Source organism: Lagopus muta, chromosome 5, assembly GCF_023343835.1.
Source record: "Lagopus muta isolate bLagMut1 chromosome 5, bLagMut1 primary, whole genome shotgun sequence".
In the NCBI taxonomy this organism is placed as follows: Eukaryota; Metazoa; Chordata; class Aves; order Galliformes; family Phasianidae; genus Lagopus; species Lagopus muta.
The window spans coordinates 23,038,822-23,066,342 of record NC_064437.1 but is presented as its reverse complement, the minus strand read 5'-3'; the positions used below and the strand labels follow the sequence as shown (position 1 = coordinate 23,066,342).

The window sequence follows — 27,521 nt, the reverse complement described above, 5'->3', positions numbered from 1 at the left end:
AGCCATCTGCTCTCTGACAGCAAGCATGTGTTTGCCTGCAAAACTGAACTTCCATGTGGAGCATTGACCTGCGCTTGGCTGCACCGTAATGTACAACGTGGCCTGCTGCTTACACCAGCGTTTGTGCATGTCTGTGATGTGATTTGGAGTTATTGCCAAGGATGGGGCTAGGTTTGTTGTTTGTTGGGGTTTTTTTGGACTTTGAAATATGTTTGGAGATCATTTATACCTTCTGCAAGGCTGCTTCTCAAATCCGTGTTTGAAAAGGTCTTGAATAAACAGTGTTTTGATCTGAACCCGTGATTAAAAAGACTATATAAGACTAGGAGCGTACTACCTCATATCCTTGATGTCTTAATATTGTTTACAGGCATTAGTGCAGCAGGTGACCCCATGGTTATTAACTTAATGATGAGAATGTCTTTCTGTCCCTGACCACTGAGCTGATGCTGAGTCTCCAGTGCATAGGGCTGGTGCAGGTCTGGATTAGGTGCTGCTGATAAATTTAACATCAGCATCAGCAGGGCTCCTGTGTTCTGACTGTCAGACCATTCAGGCCAGAGAACAGCTCTTGCCATGTTGCCTTAGCTACTGCCTGTTGTGTGTGCTCCTTCTGCAGAGTGCCATGCTGGCCCAAGCTGATCTGCATGATGGATATTTTTCCTTGACATCCTGAGTCAAAGGACAACTCTAAAAAGAGAGCATCTCATTCCTATCAGTGAATGGGGGCCATTCTTTGAACGGTCTTGTTGGAACCTTTCATTTCACCTCAACTTCAGCTGTCTAGAAGGTGGCAGCAGCTTACAGAATCTGAGTTCAGTGGTAAAAGGTGAATTTTGGAGACTTGGGCATTGTGAAGTGCCTGGGGCTGGAGTGGTGGGTCCAGCAGGGTTTACTAGGAAAGCTCCCAAGAGATACAGGCAAGCCAGCAAACAACTTTCTTCACGCGGGCGTTTCCTAAGAAACCAGAAGGTTTCTTAGATTTAGCATAGTGGGAACTAGTTTGTTGTAAGGCAGTAAGAAAGTGTCATAGGTCTGGAAAAGCTGTTTTCAATGTGTGAACAGCCGGGACTTGGTTCATGGTGCCAGCAGTCTTTTGGACTTGAAGCAGCAGCTAGAGCACCAGTGTCATGTGTCTGGACCTCTTACGCACTGGGAGAAAGCAGTTCAGTGATGCTTTACTCATGTGAAAATGTCTTTGACTTGCAGCAACAGAACTTCAAGCAGAAGGTTGTGGCATTGCTGAAGAGATTTAAAGTGTCTGATGAGGTGAGTAATGTGTTGTATTTGACTGTCTGTGTGCAGATATTGTGGCCTGTGGGAAAGAGTAACTCCTCATGCTTTCTTATGCTTCCAGACAGACCTGTTAGCATTGCTATTCTTCCCAAGTTAGCTCAGCAGCATCAGCACCCTTATCTGAGGTCTCAGCCAGCTAAGCTATTGTTTTTCTGGAGCTCTTATTGAAAAGCAAACTCAGAGCTGTGTGCACCTGTATGCTTACGCTGTATGTGTAGAGAAACCTAGGGGAGTTTTGATGTGAGATGTGTGTTCTCTTTGGATTTACATGTGGGTTGCAGTTGATCCTTGTCCAGGTTTCTGATGCCTCCTGTGGACGTTGCTCTTCTTTTCTGCCTGGTTGGGTACCACATACAAAATCAGGAGGTGTAATGACAACTTTTCAGGAATACCCAAGACTCAATACTCATTTTGTAGCACCACATATTTGTACTTTCTGTAAGAAAACTGGGACTGTGTAAGGTGCCTTCTTAAGGCTTTGTTTATAGAGCATGATTGACATGATATATGGTTAATAGCTTGTCCACGGATACCTAACCTAATAGGTAAGTGTTGCTTAATCAGACACTGACAGCTTTGCCCCCAGCAAGCACTCCTGGTATGCTTAATGTTTCTGCTAGATATAGTATCCTTGCACTAGAAACAGAATCTAAGCCTGGTGCCCTGCAGTAATGAAGGGATCTCCTGTGACACGGGATCTGTTTGACTCCTAGTGAACAATGCCTGCTTTTCTCCTGTAGGTTCTGGATTCAGAGCAGGACCCTGCAGAGCACGTTCCAGAGGTGGAGGAGGACTTGGACCTTCTCTATGACACGTTGGATATAGAGAACCCCAGTGACAGTGGGCCAGAAATGGAAGATGATGACAGTGTTTTGAGCACTCCAAAGCCAAAGTTAAAGTAAGTATGGCACGGCTGATGCTGGGCAGTCCCCTGCAGTGTAGTCAGTTTGGGCAGCTGCCTGGGACTCAGTCTCCCAAGAGCTGGAACTGAAAGGAGACAGTGTGCAGTATGAACACAGATTGGATGCTCTATTTGCACTTATTACCACAACTCTCCCCAACCTGGTGTCAGAGCTGCAGTGTACATTATGATAATTTAATGACTGCTTGTACGCTAATTTCCCTTCATGTTGGTTTTTTTTTTACTAGTTCCCCTGCAGTTATTCTGCTTGCCATTCCACCTGACCACAGGAGTAGGAGTTGCTGACAGGAAGACAGTGGAACTAAATTGTACACAAGTGTTTTGAAGAGGTGGTAGAAACAGACAGGAAATCTGGTGCTGCGGCAGAACAGTTAGAAGATGCAGAGGCAGAAAGTTGTGATGGGCAAGGCAATCTTTCTGATAGGATCCTATGTGGGAAGAGCCTTCGTAGGGACTAAAGAATCAGAGCTGCAGGGAACAAAGGAGCTCTTCAGAGCCCAAGGGGAACTGACCATAGCACAGGTGGATACACCCAAGCCTGTTCTGAACTAGCTTTTGTAGGTGCTGATATATGGAGCTTTGTGTAACTGAGCCAGGGATCATTTCTAGTTGATCTTGGGGAGACACTTTGTCTTCTCTGTCTGGTTCTTATGTTCATATTGTGAAATGAATGTGATGAATGCTGATGGCTGTAGGCATCTTTTTTTTTCCTGGGGAAAAAAAAAAAATCAATTCCTTAAATCATAATTGAGCCTTGAAGCCTTCTGTGATGATCTGCCTTTTGACATGGAAGCACAAATCTGATTGTATGTGCTATCTTATCTTATTGAGCAAATGTGTAATTGGATCCTAAGGCTGGCAGCCAAATGCAGATGCAAGCTGGAAATAAAATGCATGTTAGCATCAAGAGTCACTTACTCATATGAGCAGAGTATGGGTGGGGTGGCAGTAATTCTCCTTCACTTGCTGTCTTTCCATCAAGAGCAAAACCTTGCCTGGAATGGCATGTGGTTCAGTCAGCATTTGCAGAGCTGAAACAAAATTCACACTGTGAAACTTTTTGCACCTGGTGCTTGGGGTAGGAAAGACTCAAATGCCTCTGTGAAGTTAATGTGCATTCTGTCCTGCAGTGTGAAAATGCTGGACCGTGGGCCCATCCCAGATTTTATGGAAATAAAAACTTCTGTTTGGCATGTAGCGTGAGAGCATGCAAGCATTCCTTGTGAGAGCTTCATGAATATGATTTAATGTGAGACAGCTGATGTGTTGGAGCCGTTAAATGGAGGTCAGTCAGTCAGTGTCAGGGCTAGACAGATGTCCTTAGACTTTCTTGTTTCCTTTGCTGTCCTGGAGACTTCTTCCCCTTCCTTTCTTTCACTCAGAGGAACAAAAGTAGCTTCTGAATTTTACTGGAACCGCTGAGGAGTGTTAGGACACCTTGGAACAATCACATTTCTTTTGCTGTGGACTTCCTCTGCTAATGTTATTAATAACAAGAAGGTGTTTTTGCTTTCCTTCTTCAGACCTTATTTTGAAGGACTGTCACACTCCAGCTCTCAGACAGAAATCGGTAGCATCCACAGCATCAGGAGCCAGAGAGAGCCATCAAGTCCTGTAAGTCGTTTCAAGAAGGTTATCTGCCTGTAGTTAATATAGCAGCTCAAGGTCTATCCACCTACATTCCTTTTGAAATTAAAGTGCTCTGACTGCCTGGTATCATTCTGCCATGTTCAGCCTTGTCACCTGCACCATCTCTGTTTACACGTGTAAATAGACACCTCTGTGACCTCCTCTGAAGACTCAGATGCAGAGACACGAATATTCTGAAGAAAGCGTGGTTTGGTCTATTTATTTTTAATGCAAATAAAGTATTAACTCAAGTGAACATCTTCAGTTTATGTATTGAATAATTGCCAGTGGTATGAGTATCTCAAGATTCCCATGTGTTTGCCATAGCCGGGGTGGGAGATGTTGCCTGGGAGCTTTAGGGACTGCCTGGCAGTGCTCAGGGAAGCCTTTACCACATTGCATTGTGTTCCTTTTCATGGTGGCTGGGAGAGAATTCTGAAGGGGGGAGCTCACTCTTTTCCATCTCTATTTAGATGAGCATTCTAGGCACAGAGAATATCAGCCCAATTCTGAAGGACTTCTCTTTATAGTCTGTACGGTGCAGTACATCTCTTAATGTATAGATCTGTTTGAGGGTTTTAGGTGCTGAGTTTCTAAGACTGAATGAAAGGAAGGTGCCGAAGCACCTCACAGCACTAATCAGCAGCATCCCTCCCAAGCAGGGAGTAGGACCATGCACAGGATCTGGACGTTACTTCTCTGTGCCCAGAAGCACTGGAATAGAGGCTCCATGTACAGGCCTTTCTCTGAGCGCCCTCCCTCGGTCTTCCAAACACACATTTCTTATTTGTGACCATTACCCATCGCATCCCTTGTCTGATCTGCCTCTGTATTGTCATCAACAACGTGCCAGGTCCTGGCAGCACTGGGAGGCTGTGACAACACCAAGGTTGTTTCTGTGAAGCAGCTGCAGGGCAGTCTGTTCTGGGCAATGCTTAACTGTCTAGTACCACAACTGTAGAACCTGGGGGGGTGGACTTGCAGGGCCTGCATCTTTTGGATTGGTAACAGATCTTCTCATGAGCCTTCATTACCCAATTTTTAAATGTGACTTGCATTAAATATGCTTGCAAGATTTTTCTGCTGCCTTGCTACTTCCCATACCAATGCATTCAGTTCTGGTAGGAGCCTAAGTGCTCCTGCAGAGCTGTTCAGTGTTTAAACTGTCTTTCAAACAATCTGATCCAGAGAGTGTGGCTGAAAAGTTGTGCTGCTGCTGTACCTGCTAACGGTTTTCTCCTCTCAAGCAGGTAGAAGTGCCTGAAAAGACAAAGAGTCTTGGAACCAAACACACAGACGACAGTATTTCTGACACTGTCTCTTTTGTAAGTTGGAAACTCACTTCTTAACTTTATCTGGCAGTTTGAGTGTCAACTGTGAACTGCATTCTGTAGCGCATGTCTGTCTATTCTTACAGTTGCATATGCATCACAACCTGTGTAGATTACATTAGCTGCAGTGATGATAGTGCTGGGCTCTCCTCCTGACCTCAGTTGTCAGAGGTTCTCATCTTTCATCCTTCTGAAATTAAAATGCTCTACATGGCCTTCCATTTAAACAGTCTTTCTTTTGATTTGAAGAAAGCTGAAGTATGCTACTGAGCGTGTGTCTTGGTGTGAAAAGTGTCCTCAAAGCTGGTGCTTTATACCAGACAGACACCTTCAATTTGAATTGGCAGAAATCAAGCTGATCCTGGGGAAAAATCCCAAAGCTCAAGTTGCTCTTCTCAAGATATGCTATTTGTAATTTTTCTCTTATGTGTTTCTCTCTCCACTGGTTCTTTTGGGTAAACTGAATTAATCAGTGTTGCGTAAGGAAGCTTGTCCTTGGCTTTGAGTTGAGAGAGTGCCTGCTCCAAAGTAGTATTTTCAAGCACCTTTTCAGCCTCCAGTTCCCTTGTGAGGCAGAGCTAGGAACAGGGAGCCTAAGATAGCCGGTGTTGGCTTGTCCCCTTGGCAGTGAGCAGTGTGTCTGCAAGGAAGAGGCTGAACGTGGCTCAGCCAGAGCCAAGCTGGCGCGTCTCCTGCAAGCCTTGCAGTAGTGAGAGAGGGAAGTGTTTGTTCCTCACGTGGTTCCGTGTGTGTTTGCAGGAGTCTAACCAGCAAGCTGAGGTCCAAGAAGCAGAACTTCCCGCACCAGATGTGTTTGTTGAGAAGCTCCCACCCAGCGGGAAGATCACCAAGACGGAGTCCCTCATTATCCCATCCACCAGGTAGAGCAGTGACACAGCACTGCAGCTGCTGCAAGCCTCCTTGGGAAGCTGTGGACAGCCTGCTATCGTTTGTTCAGTATGATCTGTAGGTCCAGCAGGGAGGCCGGCCTTGTGTTCAGGTGCTTGAGAGAGGAGGGGTGTGGGTGCTTCATAAATGCATTCAAAGAGCCACAGAGCAATCTTGCTCTGATGGCTCAGGGATCATAGAATCATTAAGGTTGGAAAAGACCCTTTGAGATCACCTAGTCCAACCGTTTACTCTGAGGCTTCATGCTCAAAGTTGTGTGATGCAGATTTTGGCTTTAAAGGTAGTTGCTAAGTCTGAGTTCCCAAATGGCAGAGTAAATGTGGGCTTCGACAACCCAACCATATAGTTTCTTTGGTTACTTCAAGCAAATAGATGCTCTTTTGAAGAGGTATTTTTGTGCTCTAGGGTGTGTGTCTGCAGTTGGTGTAGCTGGGTTGCATTATACTGGTAGGGCAATTAGCAGAGTGGTGGTGTGGCTCTTGGTATGGACTGTGAAAGTTTGCTTGGGACTCCTGGAAACATGATGACTTAGAATACTCTGCAGCTGAATTTTCTTCTCTGTAACTTCTGTACTGTTAGATGCAGAATTAACAGGTCTCATGCTGCCTCAGATTTCCATGCATGATTCTCCAGTCCCTGGAGTTAAATTGCTGAGGTTGCCAGATGGGGGTGATTTAGGAGTTTGAGGATGAATCTTGCTCAGATATGAGCCAAGCATGGACTGAAAGCACCTTTTTCTAGCAGGTCTGAAGGGAAGCAAACTGGACGTCGGGGAAGAAGCACATCTCTGAAAGAGAGGCAGCCAGTGAGGCCACAGAATGAGAGAGCAAACAGCCTGGACAATGAACGATCTCCAGACACCCGGCACCACTTACAGGTGTGAAAAATATTGCTTTTTATCCAACCACTCAGTTCTTGTCTTTTCCATCTGTCTCCTGCGGTCCCTTTCCTTCTGGCCAAAGTGCCGTCCCTGCTGGAAAGTGGCTGAACCCTGCAGCTCCAGGAAGGAGGGAATTTACTTCTTGGCTGATATTGTACCTTCCATCCTGTCTGCTGGTTTTTGCCAGCTTGTTGCTTTGTCAGCCAGCCATAAACTGAAAACACTGGAATGGATTGTTGTCACGAGTAACAAATAGGGATGTATTGAGGAATTACTCTTTTGAAATAAGGCAAATTGCGAGGATTTGCAATGGAGACTGATTTATGCAAAGTATCTCCGTGCCATGCCATGCTCTTTTCAACTGCAGGACTCCTTTAACTCCCTCCTTGATAAAGAATTTTGCTGGCTTTTGTATATCCAGAATTCCTTAAGCTACTTTGAGTTGGTATAAAGTGACTTTAAGAAAAGTGCACTGCAGAAGGAGCAGTGACAGACAAAGCTTTGAGGATTAGAACTGATATCTCCTACTGTTCTGTTCTGTGTCTTCGTTTCCAGATCCCCAGGAAAACTGTGTATGACCAACTAAATCACATCCTGGTTTCTGACGACCAGCTGCCAGAAAACATTATTCTTGTCAATACTTCAGATTGGCAAGGACAGGTAAAGGCAGGAGATGTGCTGTCAGTTCACTTTGGCTGTTTCTCACTGGGAATGGACTGGTCTTGAGCTTTACCACTGACCAAGTAGGCTCTGCTCCCTGGTTGGACGGGCAGTGGTGGTGCAGGAGGTTGCAGCATGCTTGGGTTTGGTGCCCATAGATCACTTTGACCAGGGGATGCTACGGATCTTTTAAGGTTTTGCTACTCGATTTTTCCCTGGAAAAACTGTTTTCTTCTGTTCTATGAAATACCATTTCTTTGGGTTAGCAGCACGCTGGGTATGGCTTCACTCTTGCAACTCAAGCATTTGCTTCTCAGCTATGGTAGGGTGGGACAAAGGAAATAGAGAAGGCTGACTTGTGGTTTAGACTGATATTCCTGGTCTCAGGTGATGACCGCAGGAGAAAATAGCTCAGCAGTATTGTCTTGCATGCATTCTTGTGATTCCTGGCTGGGGATGTTTTATCACATCTTTTCTTAGTGTGTGATACTTATGTGAAGGAGAACTGAGCTCTACTCTCTTATGGTGGCAATGTGGAGTCATATGCAGTGGATTTGGATGGGTGGTTGGAGCAAATTTTGCTCTTTTCTGATCCTTAGTCTGAGTCATGAATAAAATGTATACAGAAGAGACGCTGTACTGATTGACTGTGGGCTTATACCAGGTTTTTGGAAGTGTGTTGACACATTCTGCTTTTGAAAGGACTGGGGTCTCAGTGTGTAAGAGATGAAAAATACCAGTTGAGCTGCTGGTTCCAGCTGCTCTTACTTGGAGGAATGTTTTCCAGAGTTGGAGAGAAAGCTGTGTATGTCCCTCCGGCACTGCCTGCAGTATTGGATGAGACAAAGATGGCATTGGCTGTGGTGCATGGGTCAGTGGGGCAGTGAGATAATTGCTGAGTATCTTCAGTGTTATGTCCATGTGAACTTGGTGTTTGTTAACTTGTATTTCCTCTGAGCTGCATGGAATGGGAGCAGTCAGTCACAATGAATGTACTGTTAGTGTCTTTGCTTTTTTTTGTTTTAGTACTTGAGGCTAGGCAGAATATTGCATTTGTCATTTTAAATCAGAACGCTGCGTGTTCAGCTTCACAAACAGGTGAGTAAAGAACATCTGCTCTTACCCAGTGCTGGTTAGGCAGACAGCCTGTTGCTCCTGCCCTGCTCTCTGCAGCCATACAAATTGCTCTCCTAGGGTCAGCACTGCCAAAAATGCCCTGTCCTGGAGGAAGTGTTAGTGTTTGTCAAGCAGCTGCAGTGGCTCCACTTTTCTAGAGGACAAGCTTTTCTTTCACTAATGCACAGGAGAAAAGTGTTTGGGAAGCAACTGTCACCTACATGTTGGTCATGGGGAGAATGCCCACACTTTGTTGTAAGGATTCATAGGAGTGTGGGGGAGATGAGACTTTCTTCTTGTGACAAACTGAAGGACTTTAATATGTTCTGTTCTCTCCTTAGTACCTGTCAGATGTCTTACAAAAGCATACCTTGCCAGTGGTCTGTACATGTTCCTCAGCTGATATTCAAGCAGCTTTCAGCACTATTGTCTCCAGGATACAGCGATAGTAAGTTATGCCTTTCTGCTTGTTGAGTCTCTTCTAGAAAGGAGGGCTTGTGGTCCTCAGCACTAAAAGCCTCTCAGTTCCTATGCCCAAGTGCTCAGGAAGTTTTCCATTTGATACTGGAGCAATAATTTTCCCTTCTAATGCTTCTCCTTCATTTACTCTCCTGAAGTCAGAGTAGTGGGGTTCTTCAGTACTCACCAGCCCTGCAAGGTGTTGCTGTTCCTCATTGTGGGGGAATACAAGTCTCCTTACATTGACAGCATTGATATTACAAGATTGTACTGTGGAGCCTGCCTCTAATGTCAGATCTAATAAGCAAAGCATGCAAAGCTAACAGATTTTAGAACAGTTTTTAATGTTTGTTTTTCTCCCCATACACTTTGAATTAATTCTCAGTTAATGTTCTCAATTCCTGGAGGCATTCCCCAGGCTGTGGCTATGTTCTGACACAGCAGTAGGCACATCCCAGCCTAGACTGTTGAGTCCAACCCCTTATAGTACTACAGTGTTTGAAAGAAGTCAGGAAGACCAATTAAGAAAGTACTGAGCAAAGTTGCTTTTTATTGACAGTGCTTCTGATGATCACTGTGATATTGCCTGGTGTATTAAATGAGCTGTGTTCTACCTTAGTTATTAACTGATTTTTTTAAATTGTTCTGAAATGGTTGGAAACGCAATTACGAATATGTTCCCTCTTCTTCTGTCTAGCTGTAACTGCAACTCTCAGCCTCCAAGCCCAATTAAAATTGCAGTGGCCGGAGCCCAGAATTACCTCAGTGCTGTGTTGAGGCTCTTTGTAGAGCAGCTGTCTCACAAAACCCCAGACTGGCTTGGCTACATGCGATTTTTGATCATCCCTCTAGGTAAATAAGGAACAATTTTTCTTCATAGAAAGGTGAATGAGTTAAATGTGATGTGTTTCCTTAGCAGTAGTCCTCCTTGAAGGCTTTGACCAAGTATATGGCTGTTAAATGAGAAAGATGTCATGCTGGCATAATATTGTTTGATGCTTGCATTGCTCATGTGAGTGAATTTCATCTTTGTTCTTGATGTCAAAGTCTGCTTGTAAATGTTCTGCCTGAAGTAAGGGGCTGAGTCCTTTCTCCTATATGGGCAGGCTCATATTTATCTTTTTATCATGATACAGTGAATGCACAGAATAATATTCTTTTCTGAAGGCCTTTCTCTGGCTGAAATCTTTAATTCGTTGAGCACTGTTTCCCCAGGTGGTAACTGCTGTGGTCTCTCTGAGGCTGACACAGAAAATGTTTCTGGTGGAGGAGTGGGAAGATGAAATATTTTTAAAGGCTTTGAAACTGCTGAGAGTTTAAGTTATTCAAATTGCACACATCTTTTGACCTTTCCTTCACATGCTGTTCTCCTCAGGTTCTACACTCAGTCTCCCAGCACCTTATCTCTGCCCTTGTAACAGCTTGACAAGCCTGTCTGGCTGGGAAGTAACCCAGCTTGCATCCCTTGTGTCCAGGGGCAGACTGATAATAGCATTAGGGGTTTGCAATGGGCAAAAATGTGAGGAATGTTATAGCAGAGAGGCCAGGGGGGACAGGCTTTCATTAATGCTTACAGGCAGGGGCATCTGGGCAGTGCTGTGATTGTAGGTGTATGAGGCCAGAAGCTGGGCTAGTCTGAGGCTTGTCTTGTGTGAGCAGGGCTCTTGGGTGGTGAAGGCAGCAGTAATGTTGGAAAGTGTTTTTCTAAGCACTTCTTTCAGGTGTGGAAGCAGCTTGCTGGCATCCCTATAGGCACCACAAGCTGCTGCCCAGCACCCTGTGCAGTGGGGATTTGCCTATCGAGACAGTGGTGAGAGTTGGAGAAGTGGAGAAGACAAAATGAGAGCCGGATCCTTCTGTAGGAAAGGCATTTTGTGTCCAAGGGGGTTGGCAAGAACAAGAGAGAGAACCCTTTAAGTAGTAGAAACACGGACAAGGAAAAATATTTTCTGCAGGTTTAACTTTGCTTTGAGTAGGAGTCTGTGTGGCTGAGGATTTTGGTCCTCACATGCTGCCTGTCACCTTGCATTCAAAGTGGAGTTTTCCATCTGCAGTTTTTAACGATCTGAAAATACTCCCTTTCTGAAGGTGATACACAAGGCTTAGGTAATGTTTGGAGACTTTTTTTTAAATCTTAAGACAGTGATAGTTTAAGAAAAAAAGAAAAAGAATAGAATGAAGAGCTTTACGTTTATAATGCAATTGCTTCAGATCTGGGGATGTTTTTTGAACGTACTTCAAATATAGAAGCTTCTCTATCAGGACCTTCCCCATGGAGTCTGCAGCATTTCCTGGTCAGATGAGATGCTTGTTCATGGCCAGCTTTCTGGCATTTCATTAAAGTGATTGAGGAGCAGCCTCTCTTTTCTGACAATTGAAAAAGCACCAAAGACCGAATGGTGACCACACTGTGGGTGTCTTAAAAGGAAAAAACTTTCTGCTGATAGCAGCACCTTCAAAGTAGGATTGGGAAGGAGTTGGTTTGGGTTGTTTTTTTTTTCCTAAGATGGTTTGACCTTTTTAGCCCACAACTCCATGCTGTAATGACAGAGGAGCCAGCCTGTAGTGGTTTAACACTGAGAAATACTTATTGTCAGTAAACATCTGTACTGGGAGATCCAGTCCTGCTTTGTGCTTCTGATTCTGTGGCCGAAAGACACTTTTAATGTTGGAACTGGCGAAGAAACAGATGAAAAGGAGCAAAAAAGAGAAAGGGGAAAAAAAAGCTGAGGGTTATCATCTGCATGTTTGTTTTTTTAGCACTTTATTTAGCTCCAGTGGGTAGAACTTTTTGAGAGATCTTTTTTTGGTTCTTGTTTCCAGCTGCATCTGCCATGTGTGATGTTTGCCCAACAGATGGGAAAGCTGTCACCTCTCCAGTGCATGAGACAGAGCTGTTCCATGTTTACTCTTTAAAAATCCACTATAGAAGACATAAAAGTCTCCAAGCAGCCATTATCAGAAAAGAACTTGCAATTCAGTTTCTAATAATGCTGGAGGGAGCTTAGAAACCTTCTGCTGGAACCGGTTGTGGAAGTCTGAAAATCAGGGCTAGTTTGGAGGATGAGCAGCAATGGGGTTTCCCTGCCTTGAGCTTTAATGGTGGATGCTGAGCATATTTAAGCAAGGGTTTTTTGGGAGGAGCTGTTGGGTGCTGATGACCAGCTGAAGCTGCAGCCGCTGCGGTCTTGGGAAGCATGACTTCAGATGAGAATTCAGTGTGCAGGAAAGGTGAAAACAAGCTGATTAGGGGAGGCCCTGGGACCTGTTCATGTCTGACTGTAAATATACAAGACACACTGGGGTATGGAAACAGCAAAGCCTGAAATGGTCAGGTCTGGAACACCTTCCCTCCTGTGCTGGTAGGATGGAGCAGTAGTTTCGAGAACAGGTTGTCTGATCTGGGACACGTGGCACCTAAAAAGGAAAGTGACAAGTGTTTTGGCCTCTGGCAGGGCAGAGGTAATAGTTTCAATGATAGTTTCAAGTGCAGGCAGGCCTCCATCCAGGGCTGGACATGCTTTGGAACAGTAGGGCCCTATCCATGCTCCTAGAGGAGCATGAGGCTTAGGACAAGCAGAGACATAACACACATGCCAACATTCACTAGGGATTACAATCCTTTTGTCTTTAATTACAGTTTTCTTATTGAGTTAGTGGCCATTTTGTTTCTTCACCAATTAAGCAAGGCTCCCTGGGTGGTGGCTCCTGGTTGCAGGTGATTTTTCCCCTTCTCTGTATTGCAAAACAGCAATGATGCATAAATGGAAAGAGTCTGTCTCCTCCATCTGTGGTGCCCACAGTGCAGCTGTGGGGAAGAAGGCCTGCTGAGAGAGCTGCCTGCAGAGCTGAGCAACTGAGATATTGAGTTGTAGGGTCTGTGTGTCCCAAATCATTTATTTCCTCAGCAGTTTCCCAGTCCTGTTTGCCTTGGCCTTTTAAAGTTTAACTTGGCGGGGGGAAGGGGAGGTATCACTGGAAGGTATCAGCAGTGCTGGAGCAGTCTCTGCTAGCAAGTCTATTTGCATGCTCTTGTAGAGATAAACTGGGCTGAATTATGTTGTTATAATTGAGGCAATTTATTTCTGTAGTGTCTAGTGTAGTTTGATTTTGGAACTGAGTTCTTATAAAAAGCCACACCTGTATTCACTGCTGGGGAGAACAACTGTCACATTTTCTTTTCTTTCTTAGGCTCTCATCCAGTGGCCAAGTATCTGGGGTCTGTAGATTATAGATACAACAACTTCTTCCAAGATGTAGCCTGGAGAGATCTGTTCAACAAACTTGAAGCACAGACCACTGGTAAGACCACGTGTCTGTGTCTAGCCTGTGCGGGATAAAGGGCTTGAATGAGTAATTTTAGCAAAGGTCAAGTAAATACCAGAGGAAGCAGAAAAATGTTTTTGTTCCTCTTTTTCCCTTCCTCTACCACATTCCCTTTTCAGATGCTGACCCTTGTGTGTCCTCTACTTGGTGTTTTGCAAACAGCTGTTGGCTGCAAAACACTCGGTGCCTGAGTTCTGCTGTTTTTACCTAGCTCTCAGCTTTGTTCTTTGATGTGGAGATCTCACTACCAAGTTCTGTGCTTCCTGTGGCTCTTCAGAAACTGTCCAGCCTAAAACATTTGGAAAACTGTAAACTTTGTGAAGGCTGACTTCTGTTTGGTGCACGGGAGGACAATGCTGGCACATCTGAAATTCGCTGGCAGGATCTTTCTCATTAAAAAAGCATTTTGTTCCTAACCAGTGTTATTACATGTGAGAGCTGCCCTAGGTCAGATCAACAAGTTCCTGCTCTGATCCGAATCTGTTCTAGGCCAGCATAAAACCTTACTGTTCGTAATAGTATTTATTTGCACAAATATGAATGCTTACAGTTTTTCCATCTGTTCCTTCAAGAACAGAAAGAAACAAGAGAGGAGGATTTGCATCTTTCATTTAGGGCTGTTTGAAGGCTTGAGATCTGATCACTGAGGAGTGATGCTGTGGAGGCACATCCCCCACAGGAATCTCATGAGCAGGAAAATGCTTTAGGGCTTTTGGAGCACTTGCAGGAGTGGAAACTTGCAGTGTTCCTTTTGGAATTGCAGAGGGTGTCAGAGGCTCCCTAGGGAGCAGGATGTTCATGGAAGTCCTTCAACGGTGAGAGGGGATATCTTTACAAGAGGTTATTTAGAGCTTTTCCCAGCAGGTGGGAACTTGGCTGGACACGGCCCTGGGCAGACTGCTCTAGAGGTGAAGTTAGCCCTACCTGGAGCAGGAGGCTGGACTGGAGACCTTCATGTGCACACAGCCATCGTTTTTTGTTGATTCTAAGCTCATGGAAAAAGGAAAGGTCCAGAACAGGTTTCTTCCAATGTCTTGAAAATAGAGACAAACGTTGATATAAATTTGACTGTTGTCTGGCTTTTAGGGTTGTATCATCAGTTGCAGAGATCCAGCTCAAAAGCTGTGTAAATTCTCTGTAGGTTGTATGCTGCAGCCGTTATTTACTTGCCTGCATGCAGTGAGGAAAATGCAGCATCACTTTTCTTGCCATCTAGGCCTTGTAGATTCTGCATTTTCATCTGTTTGGTGAAAACTGCCCAGAAACTCTGTGATGGCATGGGAAGATCTGGCCAACAACGATAGCTCTTCGCGGTTCCCTGTTCAAATAATTGTCAAACAAACAAAAACAACAAAGAAAAAACTCTGGGTAAAAATGCCCATTGAGATACACAAGTGTTAGGTGAAGGTAACTTGCTTTTGCTTGATTTCACAATTGAGATGCTCTTCCTGGAGCAAAAGGATGGGGAAGGCATTTGGGAAATGCCTTCCTGTTGACTGGAATCAAGCACATTTTCACAGATGTCCAGCACACTCGCTGCTACAGAAGTAGTCTTTGGGCTCTTCCTGTCCTTGCATGGCTCTTGGTCTTTCCAATGACCTCAACGTGTCTTTGAGCTCCCAAGGAAATCAGGAAACTTAAATGCTGGTGTGAGCACAGCAGGTACCTGGGGCTCTGGGATGCCAGGCACTTTCTTTGGCAGATACGCGCAGTCAGGATATGTAGAAATGTCTGAAGCTGACTGAGCAGGCACACATTTTCAAAGAAAAGCTATTTTAACACGTATAACCACGATACTTTGATAACTAATGCTGTGCCTCGATGCCTGTATATGTAGTGTACCTACTTATGTTTATATTTTGGTACTCTTGGAGGATGTTTCCTTTCTTTTGTTGTTTTAGATATCATTACAGTGCTCCGGAGTGGGCTGCTCAGCTTCCTTTGGTGGATGCAGTTGATTGCAGCTAGCTGGGTACCATCAGCTGCTTGGCTGAGCAAATGGAGGGTAGTGCTACTGATGGTCTGAGAAGTCACTTCACTGATTTTCTCCTCTCTGTTGCAGTTGCAGAAACGCTTGATGTTGTCTCCCGAATAACGCAGTACATAGCAGGGGCAAACTGTGCGCACCAGTTGCCCATTGCTGAAGCGATGCTGACGTACAAGCAGAAAAGGTATGTTACTGACAGAATGCTGGCTTCCCAGAATGGCCATCACAGCGGACGTGGAGTGCTTTTCTTCTCGTGTGTACTTGCAGTTTTAAAATCATTCAAAACTGCAGACATCTTGTGAGCCTGGTCTTACCCTGCTTGCAGTCATATATTGCACTTAGGTAACGGCGAGTCTGCCACAGTGTGGTTACTTCATGCAGTGATTTCTTTGGAGACCTGGGAGCTGGGGAAGTAAGGCTGTGGGCTGTGGCATTCCCTACCAGATTTTATTTCAACTTCTTTGAAGGGATAAGCAGCCTGTCCGACGGAGGATTGGGGTCTAAAAAGATTTAGAAGTATGTACACCCTCATACAGCCATTATCCATGAAGAAGAGTGATTTTTCACTGAAGGAGAAATGCATTATTTCTGATGCCCGGTGGAGAACAATAAATTTGAATTCATGCAAATCACAATAACTTTTCAGAGCAGGGCAAACACATCGAGTCATTTCTCTCCATTTAGGCTGAGGAGTCTCCTGTGGGGCACGGATGGTTTTAATTAACAGCTACCCTCCCTATGTTATATCTGATAGCTATCACTGGTGCATTGTTTGCCTTAGAACAGGGAAGAATTAAAATGTGGATGGTTACATTTTTCTTCTCGTCTTGGGAATGTTCACTGCTGTTTGGAATTGCTTTTCCATTCGTCTTTTACACTACTTTGCAGACAAGATTCAGTAAAGTTTAGCTCTTTCATAATGCTTTTCTAAATGAAAATGTTCCATACGACTGTTAAAGACTATGTTCTCTTCATGTGTTCGTGATCTTCTTTAATTCTGTGCTGATGAAAGTGAAGTTTGGAGAGCCACAGGGTGCTCAAAGCTCTTAGCTTTTTGTTGTGTTTGGTGTGAAGACTTACCTTAGTTACAAACACAGAGTTTAGTGCAACATTAACCCTTTCTAGTAGCTGTTTTGTTTTCTCTGCACCCTTCACTGGCTGGATTTTGCACTATTCTCCACTGCTTTGTCCATTCAATTGCAGATTCACTTTTGTGTTTAATGCGCACTTCATCATTTTGAGTGTCTGATGTGCTCAAAAAGGTCATTTTGTTGAACAAACACCTGAAATCTACTTTAGCAACACTCACTTTTAATAGTGGTGCAGTGACCTCTTTACCAAGCTGGTCTGATCTATTTAGATTTTAGAATGTGTGTACAATGCCTGACACTATGGAGAGGTTCATGTGATGCTGCAAATTCAAACCCTGCAGGAGCTTGCTTGGAAGAGAGCACTGAGACCGAGTCAGATTTGTGGCGTAGCCCAGTCTTTCAGTGTCTCTTTCTGCTTTGAAACAACTTCCACTTTCAGCTAAGCAGCACATGAGTAAACTGAAGGATGAGCCAGAGGAACAGACTGTCCTGTGGAGCAATGGGCAGTTGTCTCCTCGTGGCTTTTTTTAGAACTGCAGCTCTTAGGGAGAACGTTGCGAAAAAAGAGCACTATCTAAATGAATGCATCGCTTTGTTGTAAGTATAATAACATATTTATCTCTTTCTTTGGTTGCTTTCTGAAAAGGAAAAAGAGCTTTCATTTTGATTTTACTCTAAGGTATCAATTCCTTTTAGGTTCCCTCTCCCATCTCCTGTCTCCTTTCCACCCTTGAGCTGGTCTTTTGTGCCTTGTTTAACGGTTCGTGCAAGTCTGGGATGCTCAGTATGTGCTTCAGGTTATATTCTGTTCGCTGCTTTGAAACTATGGCACTTGCTGGCAGAATGCACTACTAAAAGAATGGCTCTGCCTTTGGGCCACATGTATGGGTTGCCAGGGCTGAAAGGAATGAAGGAGCTGTGGAGGAAGAAGCTTTGAGCAGTAGGTGCCTTTCTTCCCTACTTCCTAGTCAATCCTTGCTGTTTGGTTGCAGTGTCAGAGGATGTAGTGTAGCTCTAGAAGGATTGGGACTGAGCAGACTTTCCATTTCCCACTGCTCAAACCAGAGTGCTCTAGGTGGTGCTCAGGGCATGTTTTGTGCCCCTGGTTTTGGAGTTTGAGCCACTTGAGGCTCAGCTGTGCAGTGTCTGAGTGCAGACCAATGACTTTTCTCCCCGTAATCAGAAAGTTGAGGACTAGTCGCATACTGGCAGGCATCACATGGGAATTCCCTGAGCCTAAGAGGAGATAGAATGGATGCTAGTGGTGGGAGTTGTGCTCCATGAGCTGCCCACGAGAACCCCTTACTTTAAACCGTACTTATTACTGGACACGGTTTATTTTGACCTCTGTTCATGAAGTTATTGCAACTGTATCTCCCTCAAGGCTAGAGGTGAATGGCTTCTTCAAGGCCAGCTTTCAAGGCAATGCTCAGTGTATAGGCGACAGCACTACCTACAAATTCATTGCAAGACAAATTTCCTAGTATCCTAGCATTTGCTCTGTTAAACAAGCCCAAGATCCAAGGAAAGCTAAGCCAGCTAGCCAGTCCTTAGGACATAGCTGTATGTGATGAGCTGCTTTATAACTTTATTGCCAGCTGTCCCTATTTGACTGACCTCCGCTGTCCTTCCCATCTCCTTGTTCTGTTTGTCATGCTGAGAAGTTGGCGCATGTACTGCCTGTGGTGGACTGCGAATGGTGCAAAAGCTTTGTCCTATTCTTTTGGAGCATCTGCTGACCTGACTTGGAGAGGGCTGGGAATGGGGAAGGTACTAAGGAAGAAAATCCTTGCCATTTCAACTCAGCTGTGTTACAGTGTGTGACTGGTATTTTCTTTGCACGTTGGGAGAACTAAAGGGTAGTGGATTGTCAAGAAACATTGCAGCTCAGGATGCATTTGGGAGCTGAGACCCTGCTGGCAGAGGTGGGCCTCCTACTAGCAGGGGTGCATCATCAATGTTGTTATCTCTCTGCATTGCTTTTTGAAAGAAACCCCACAGTGTTAGAGATCTGTCAGCAGCCACTCACTCCCAGCACACTTGGATTGCTGATCAGTTTGGCACACCTGGGCTGGTGTCAGCCACTGCAATTCAGCATCCAGCACAGCTCGTGACACGTGGCTTCTGGATAGCCCTTGCATGAACTTGGGAAGCAGCCTGGCTATTGGAAATGGAGTGTTGCTCGCTGGTAGGGAAAGGACTGAGTCATTCACTCACTCCTAGCTCATGTTTTAAGAGAACTTCCACAGCTCTTGCTCTTTGCAGTGCAAGAAAGTGCCCTGTGTTAAAGAGTGAGCCTGTGTGGCTCCTGGGCAATAGGAAGCAGAGATAAAGCTATTTTCTGCCTGTTGCACTTCTCTGGCTCCTGTGGGGTGTTGGCCAGGCACAGAGTCCAGATCCTTTCTCTGAGTGCTGCTTCTAAACTGCACCCTGCAGCAGCTGCTGAGTGTGAACACAGCTTGTGAAGATGGACCTGATCCCACCTAGCTGGTTGCTGCCTGAACCTCCTCACGCAGTGGAAATCTTTACCTGCACCTCTTGCCTGATGGAGCGATGTGGAAGAGGAAGGAATCAAGGCTCAAGGAACACGATGGAAATTCTGCTACATACGGCCAGTCTGCTGTGGGAGCACTGTAGGAGAGTGTTATGGGGAAGCAGAGAGGTCACTCATGCAATGTCATTGGAACCTGGAGTCCTTTTGTCCCTTTGCTTCATTTCAGCTCTGGAGACTTGGTGGAACTTGTAAACAAAATCTTAAGGAAAGCCTAGCAACTGGCATAACTGTTCTTAGTGATTATTCAGTTCCTCTTACTGTGATACTAGCGTGCTTTGAGGTGTATTTTGTCCTTTGTCCTAGAAGCAAGAGAGATTATTTCTTCCTTCTGTCAGGGGGCTGACTCCTGGTGATATACCTTCTCATTTCTAAGAGCCTTAAAGCATCTAAATCTGCCTGTGTATCTTTGTTCAATCTGAATTAATTTATTTTGGTGGAGAGAGAACGCGCTAATCTGTTCCTGGGTAGGAACAATTGATTGCAGGTGGAAGGATCATACCCAATCAAAACTAGTAATTTGACAACCACCCATTACAGGTGAAGAAGATTTTCTTTCTAGCCTCTCTGCATGGGTTTAGGATTTATTATTCCTAAGAAATATAGATGAAGTATCCAAAACCACAGTTCAAAATATCACAAACCAGGGTCAGGTCTGGCTTTGCATTAAAGGTGGGCATGCATGCATGTGGTAGGAGGAATAGAAGAGATACTGGCTAAGGTGAGAGGATTCTGGATGAATGTTTTGGGATCGCAAAGGACGAGAAAGAGGAAAGAGTGAAAAAGAGAAAATGAGGAAGGAGCACAGTCATCTTAGCTCTCCTTTGGTCTACATGAAGAGCAGCTGCTCTGGTAAGCTGCATTTTCAGAGGTGTATGTACAAGATTGTACAAGAGTTGCCCAGAGGGTGCGACAGGACTAGCCCAGCTGAAACCCAGCCAGATTGCTTGGGACTGCCTGTGTGTCACTGTGAAGCGGTGGCTGAAGCAAATGATTTATTGCAGAGTAGCTCCTCTACTCTCTTTGGTGAGATGGAGCTCCTTGGGGAAACGTGAACAAGTTATCTGCTGGAGTTGGGTAAGGTTTGCTTCTGAAGAGCTTGGAGCAAAGCCACGCAGTAGCTGTGAGATGACTGAGCTATGACTGCGCTTCCTTTGTGTGATGAGCAGGACTTGGTGCTGCCTGATCTGCAGGCTGTGGAGCTGAAGGAAGGGTGAGAAAGCTGAGCTTCTCTCAGCATCAATATGGGTTTCTCCTTTCCCTTGACAAAAGTGGAGCTGGAAGTCTTGTGCTCTGAAGAGATAATTTTGCTGGGGACTTGCATCCGTGGTTGGACACCAACCCACCATCAGGAGCTCAGACATTTTTTTGATGTGCTTTAGGGAAAGAGTGAAGATGCAATGCTTGGGATCAAGAGCAGGGAGGGAATAGAGCCCCTCAATAACAGCAACGTTGTGGGTAAAGGCGGTGCAGGATTTTGTACTGCATGTTGCACTGCTCTGAGCACTGAGGGATGCGCAAAAAGAGAAACATGAAGAATCTTGGTATTTGCCTTCCTACCTGCTTCCTAGCCTTGGCCACTGAGAAGCATTGTGTGCAGTCACTTTCTCTGCTGGACTTCACCTCCTCTGTACGTATGGGTGTGCTCTGCAGCACCCGTGCCTCTGTGTGCAGCACAAGAGGGGAGCAGTGGCTCTGTGGGCCCTTCCAACCCACTTGGATCCTCCCCAAGTCTTTGTGGATTCTCTCTGGCCCCTGTTAGATCTGACTGTGGCCTGCCTTGCTGGCCTGTTGTCTTCACCCTCTGGTCTCTGGAGCCTGGGTGGGAGCAGAGCAGGAAGGAACATACATAGTATTGTCTTCAGGCATCTCTGGGCCATCGTGTGCATTCTGTTGGGTCTGGTTTAGCTGTTTGCCATTCTCAAGCTGGTGTCCTGATCTCCCCAGTGCGCTCCGTTTCTTGTGCAAGCTCCCGATGGCGGGGAACGTGCATCCATGTGAGTGTGTGCGCGTGCGTCCTGCAGTGCTGTGCCAATAACCACGTGTCACGGCTTGTAACCCCGTGGCAGGCTAACTGCTTTAGAGATGCTGGGATGTGCAAGGTATGGCACATGGCTCCAAAGGTGGGACGTGTGACGGCCATCCGTGCAGAGCGCTTCAGGTCCCAGTAAGTAACGCGCAGTTGTTGGTGTTGTTGTGGCGCAGATCCATCTCCTCGCAGCAGGAGGCCGTGTGTCTGTACTGCCATAAAGCATGTTTCTCTGTGAAGCGGGAGGGAGGAGGAGACCTTCCCCTCGGAGATGGGCTGTAAGCTGTGTGCTCCTCCCTGCCCGTGCAGATCTGAGCGTGCTGGCAAGGGGCCCTGAGAGGAGACATTGGACTGGCGCTTGCATACTGTCCATCCCTGCTGCATGCTTGAATGCAACATATGAAGTGAGTATTGTGCCCAGCGTGGAAGCAAGCTGTTAACAACTCCTTTCTCTTTGCCTTTAGCCCTGACGAGGAATCTTCGCAGAAGTTCATTCCCTTCGTTGGGGTGAGTGTATTTTAGTTAATGTCTCATGCCACAGGGTTAGAATACTTCCCTGGTCCCTGGGGTACAGCAGGAGCACTGTGTGCTCTAAGACGGAGGGTTAGCATGAGCATCTGATGGTGGGATGCAACCGCCTCGTGTGTAAGCATGCCTCTAAGACCTCTCAGAACATTGCTGGTGCTTCAGTTCCCAAGCCAGTTCCAGGCTTGCATGCCCGCCAGCACATAGCAAGCACCATAGCCTAGCTGTTACATCAGTACAGAGAAGAAAGCGTGCTGCCAAAATGCTCTGCCCTGTGGCCTGTCTTTGTTTCAGACCAAAGCACCTGTTTGGCACAGAGTTACTGCTGGGCCATGTCAGGGGAGCGGGGTGTGTTCCTGGAAACCTAATCTCAGTTTCCTGTGCTGAGTATTACCCTGCATGATCAGTGTGGCCAAATGTAGTACTCCATTATCAGTTCTATGTATGCTTATCATGAATGGTCTCTAGCCCTCTAAATATTCCATCCACTCCTGGGAAAAGGAGAGTACATCCCACTGGGCAGATCACATATCCCACTGTTAGGTTTGCCTAAGGCAGTAGCTATTTAATGTAGTTTATCATATGAATATGTAGTTAGGATGGTAGTCCCTGACTTGTCCTTCTTGCCTTTACCTTTAAAGTGCACGCTTTCTGGGCAGGGTGTGTTTGTGCTCCTGTTGGTGTGTTTTGTGCACCATGTGCTTTGCCTCCAATAGATTCCCTCCCCTTCTCTGATGCTCTTCAATTCCTTAAGTTTTAGGTATTGAGTCATTGTCCTGTGGCCCAAAGGGTAACCCTTGACTGTTCTTCAGCTACCATGTTCTCTTCCACAGCTCTTGCCTCTGCCCTGTAGCTCATTTTTCTTGCTTGCTGGTTGCCTTGTTGTACCTACTCTGTGTTAAGCTGACTGCTGTGTGTTCCTGTTTGTATCCCCATCAATGCGTCAGAGCTAATCTGAAATCCCAAGGAGTTTAAAGAGTTGATCCACTCCTGCACTCAGGCTGACCTTGCTTTCACTCTGTCTCATTGCAGTGCAGATCTCTCCGCAGTGCTCCTGTGATGGTGACAATAGACTTTTATTTGTAGAGGGAAAGATACCTTTTGCTAAAGTAGAGGCACATCTTCTCAATTTGCTTCCTGCTGATGAGTTTTGCTGTGGTACTGTGTGTGTCCTGTGGTTGCTGGGCAAGAACTGCTGTCATGAAACAGCTGTTTCCCTGCCCCACTAACAGGAAAGGCTCAGAAGTGCTGGAAGGCTCCTGGGCCCGTCTTACTGAGCAGTTAGGCTCTGCAGAGCTTTTCATAGGGATTGATTTAGTTCAACACTGACATATGCAAGCAAATGGGATCCAGAGGGTTTGTCTGGTTGCTCCTTAAATGAATATTATCCTTACATTAGCAACACTTTTCCAGTCTCGATTTGACTGTGTAGAAGAGAAAGAGAGAAGTGTCTGTGTGTAATGCTGCCAATTTCCCCCAAATTTGCCTTGAAAATACTGCTTGACTTTCCACATTGACTGGTGGAGAGGGTCAGGTCAGTGCTGCTTATTTCTGCCTCTGATGTACTCCTGACATTGGGGCTGTTGGCCAAAAAGGGAAGGAGCTGAAAATGTTGGTGTTTGGGACTCCTAATGTTGCTTGGACTCTGGCTTCTGGACTGCAAAAACTGAAGACCTGCAGCTGTTTTGGCTGTGCTGCATAGCTGGGCTCTGAGAGATGAGAGGAGAGCCTTGTGAAGGGCCGACTGCACGCACAGGCCGTGGTTGTGGCACTGCATTGTCCTGCACTGTGCCAACAGCCAGGTGCTGGGAGAGTTAACAGGACGCACATCCTTCCTGCAGGGAAAGGAGGCTGGCTGCATCATTGCTGGATGGAGGCTTTGGTGGAAGGGCAGGAGTCCCACGCCCCTTCCTGAATGAAGGGAAGGCATTTAGCCTCGTCTTCCTCCCATGTGTCTGACCTCGAGCAGCATCAGTCGGCCAACAGAAAGGAAAAGGCCAAAAGAGATTTCCTTTCTGGCTTGCAGATCAAGGTGGTTGCAGGCAGTTTTCTTTATTCCTTTTTCTTTCCCTAACTCTAATGCCTCATCTCCTCTCATTCCCAGTTCCTTAGTCTGTGAAACATCCTCTTGGCATTTAACGCATGCAGCACAAGTGGCTGTTGACTCCAGAGCTTGATTTGTTTCTCTTCAAACAAAGGTTGGCCAGATTGAGCTGCAGGGCCCACTGAGAGTCCTACTTCCATCTCCCAAGCCACTCTGCTGCGCACACTGCTGCATTCCAAGTGACTTTTCCGAGGCTGGGGTTAACAATCTACCAAAGAGCCTCCAAGCTCTCTAAGTCTGGTGCTGAGTGTACAGCCAGCTCCCACCACTTCAAGAGCTGTGCAAAGTGTTTTGCTTCAATGATTAAGTCCTGTTTGTTGTCTCTGTAGCAAAGAAATCTGCTCCCTAAAGATGTGCTCTACACAAACTTAATCATGTTCTGTTTTCAAGCAAAATAGGCTGAGTGACATTTTCTCACTCTAAAATGTTCTACTGACTTGAGGATACTCAGTGTACTGACTGGTGGTTGTTCGTATCAGTGTGCATTTGTGGCCACGTTACAGTGTGATTGGAATTGTTCTGAGCTGTACATGTGATGGTTTATCTGTGCATACAGGCTATGCTAGGAGCTTTATTTTATTTGCCAGATACCTCTCTTGTTCGGAGATTAGAAAACTCTGATCAGAATCTGTACTTTGCTGCTTTTGTGGTTTCCTAACACAACCCAATTCTGGTGCTGCCTGGAAGCAGCTGCACTTGTGTGGAGGAAGCAATCCCAGCATCAGAGCAGTGCTAAAAAGATACTTGTATTCCTTTGTCCTCTCTGCCCTATTCCCACAGGAGGCATGGGCAGGCCTTATAGTCTTATAGGCTAGCAGGAGCTGTGCAAGTCTGTAACAGCTCTGTAGGGTCGGTGCTTTCTTTTGGGTAAGTAAGAGAAGGGATATGAGCTGGTTCTACTCATCTGGATGTGGATAGGACCTGCTGGGCCTTGCAAAACTCCACTTTTACCATGCTTTTACACTGCTTTGACTGTAGGGACAGTGCCACAGGTAGCTTTAGGGTTGGACTGACTTTGGGAGGTGAAGAGTTCCCGAAATTCATAGGACTCCTGTTTCAGAGTTGTCCTGTTTGCTCTTTCCTTTCTAGGTGGTGAAAGTTGGAATAGTGGAACAATCTTCTGCGACGTCAGGTAACAAGCATCTCATATCTGTTTCTGGTGTCACACAGATTGCGGGAGGCTGAATTCACAGGCTGGAAAGACCTGTTTGTTGCTCATGTCTTCAGGTTTTTGTAAGATGAAATTGCTTGTGTTAGCTCTCAGTTCTGTTGCGTTTAACTTGAATTTCCTTTGTATTTCAAGAAGCCCTTTTTCTTGGTACTTTTCAGAGAGCTTCAGGCTAGTTGAAATTCCCACACCTTCGTCCAGGGAACTTCCACTCAGATATGGGCTAACACCCATTTTTTTATGTGTATGCAATATGGATTCACCACTATGGTTACTTGAGGTTTCCTACTCCCAACTTGAGAGGCAGCTCCATTCCCTAATGAATTCAATCTCAAACACGAGCCCAACACTGGGAACTCCAAGACAGGCAGCAGTTCGCCAGTCCAACAACAAATTTTGGGCCATGTTTTAATGTGGGAGTGTAAAGCTTGTTTACACGTGTTCACACCTATTGACATGGTGTAGTGACATTTTTCAGTGTGAACTTTTTTTCCTCCTTCACATACTGCTAATCAGAAAGTCTTTTTCCTAATCAAAAATCAGCTGGGAACCTCAGAACAAAAGCTGGGAGAGAAGATGCCAATGGGGAGCCCAGAGCATTGTGAATGTCTCTGCCTCTTACCCAGACACAGGCAGTCCCATGCTGTAGGTGTGGAGCAGTCACAACTGGTGGGCTAGATGATCTCTGGGCTGCATCTGAACAAAGCCAATACGGAGATGTGTACAGCATGAGCGTGGGTAAAGATACTGAGCTATCCCAGTGTGCACGTGCTAGACTGTGAGACAAACCCAGACAAACAGCTTGGCTTTCTCTCTGCAAGGTGACTCTGATGATGCAGCTCCCTCAAGCTCCAGTGTCCTTTCTTCTACCCCACCTTCTGTATCTCCTGCTGTGAAAGAAGCCTCCCCCACACCACCTTCCTCACCGTCTGTCACAGGCAGCTTCTCATCCTCAAGGTAAAGCATGTTTTGTCTCATACACCCCCCTTGTCTGTGTTATGACATATCCAGGAAGGAGGAAAGCTCCAAAAGGAAAACCTGTAGCTCTGCCTTCTTCCTTCTCAGCAAACATTTGAATATGTCACCTCTCTTGTGCGCCTCTCTTGCCTCTGGTCCTTGCTGGCCCCAGGGTAGCTGAGGAAGGTAGAGGGGATCTTACACCTGATAGAAACATTTTTCAAGGACAGGCATGTTCAATGAGAAGGGGCTGCTTTTGTTTCTGATGGCCTGGTAGAAACCGTGATTGTTGGCAACCTGCATGGGAAGGTTTGTGTTCTCTGTCTTCTGGAAATTTCCCTTTGAGTCTGAATTCTGCTGGGGAGTTATGTAGCCAAATAAAATACTGACCCTAATCCCCAGATACCTGTTCTGTAGCTGGTTTAATCCCTCGCAGTTGTTATAAAATGGTTTTAAGGACCAAGAAACTGTAAAGTCAGAGTGAGTCACTGGAAATAGCAGGCTTTGTCTCTGTGACATGGGATAGTTGTAAGGTGGTAAAATGTAAATGCAGACTGCCTGAGAGCATATCTGAAAAGCAAGGAGACATCTGTAGCAACATGAAGTTCTGCTTTAGTTGAAATGTGTAGACTTAAAAGGAGGAAACCAGCAGAAGATTGCCAGTAAAGAATTACCCTGGTGAGGACTCATTCTGTTGAACCACGAAATGTTGGTGTAGCTATCTTGCTCTTGCTGTGCAGTTCTGGTATCCACTTCCAGAAGCACGTGATGAAGTTGCAGTTTCAGAGGAGCCCAGGTAACATAATCAGGGGGACAGAACAGCATCTTATAAGGACAGGCCAGAAATGCTTGGATCCTGCAGTTTTGGGGAAGAGGAGACAGAGGTAAGATGCTCACATTTTCCAGAATTGTAGTTAAACTGTATTTTGCCATACCTGTTGGTACAAGACCTTGGCACACATAAAATTAACAAGAGGTTGGTTGTAAAGGAGAAAGGAAGGGGTTTCTGCACGCTACAGGAAGGTGTGTAGGGACCACATTTGCCTCTGCTACTTTTGTAGCAGCAGGATCAGCAGTTCAATGAAGGGTTAGGCAAATTCGTGGATAGCAGATCTGTTAATGGATAGCAGAGGATGATGCAGGGATGTCCCCTCTGACATCCTTAGCCCTGTGATCATCACACTGAGGAAGTCAGAGAGTGCCCTGCAGTTAGAGACTGTTCTCTGTAAACAGCGTCTCCTACTGTCCCTTTCCTACTTATCCCTGAGAGCCCCTTGGGGCCCTTTCAAGCCAATTTTAGAAATCAGAAGCTAAAGTTTCCTTTTAGCAAATGGAACTGGAAATGTGGAAGTCCTGGATTAAGCACATGCCCAGTGAGTGGAAAGTGTTAGTGGGTTCAGCGTGCCCTAGGAGCTCATTTACCAAATCCCTGCTGTTGGCTCCTGGGAGAGCCCTCACTGCCCAGAGAGTCCCAGCCACAGCTGCTTGCTGCTGCTGGGACTGTGCAGGCTCTGGAGGGCAGAGCTGACATCTTTTCTGGGAGATTCACATGGGCTTTTCAAACGGGGAAGTGGTTTGGGA

The 27,521-nt window shown here is 45.7% G+C and overlaps 1 protein-coding gene across 11 annotated transcripts in view; it reads left to right on the top strand.

Moving 5' to 3' along the window:
* PACS2 (phosphofurin acidic cluster sorting protein 2) overlaps positions 1–27,521 on the top strand; it is a 67,050-nt gene that overhangs the window by 32,141 nt on the left and 7,388 nt on the right. For 3 of the 11 annotated variants that reach the window (XM_048944897.1, XM_048944894.1, XM_048944902.1), the window contains exons 8-22: positions 1,210–1,269; positions 2,037–2,194; positions 3,742–3,832; positions 5,095–5,172; positions 5,938–6,059; positions 6,829–6,964; positions 7,523–7,627; positions 9,085–9,191; positions 9,900–10,054; positions 13,394–13,504; positions 15,591–15,699; positions 17,253–17,285; positions 21,651–21,693; positions 24,905–24,947; positions 25,805–25,940. In XM_048944897.1, coding sequence (XP_048800854.1) covers positions 1,210–1,269; positions 2,037–2,194; positions 3,742–3,832; positions 5,095–5,172; positions 5,938–6,059; positions 6,829–6,964; positions 7,523–7,627; positions 9,085–9,191; positions 9,900–10,054; positions 13,394–13,504; positions 15,591–15,699; positions 17,253–17,285; positions 21,651–21,693; positions 24,905–24,947; positions 25,805–25,940 — 1,487 coding nt within the window. The remainder of the gene's footprint in view (positions 1–1,209; positions 1,270–2,036; positions 2,195–3,741; positions 3,833–5,094; positions 5,173–5,937; positions 6,060–6,828; positions 6,965–7,522; positions 7,628–9,084; positions 9,192–9,899; positions 10,055–13,393; positions 13,505–15,590; positions 15,700–17,252; positions 17,286–21,650; positions 21,694–24,904; positions 24,948–25,804; positions 25,941–27,521) is intronic. The other 8 variants (XM_048944898.1, XM_048944895.1, XM_048944904.1 and 5 more) reach the window with 6 other exon arrangements.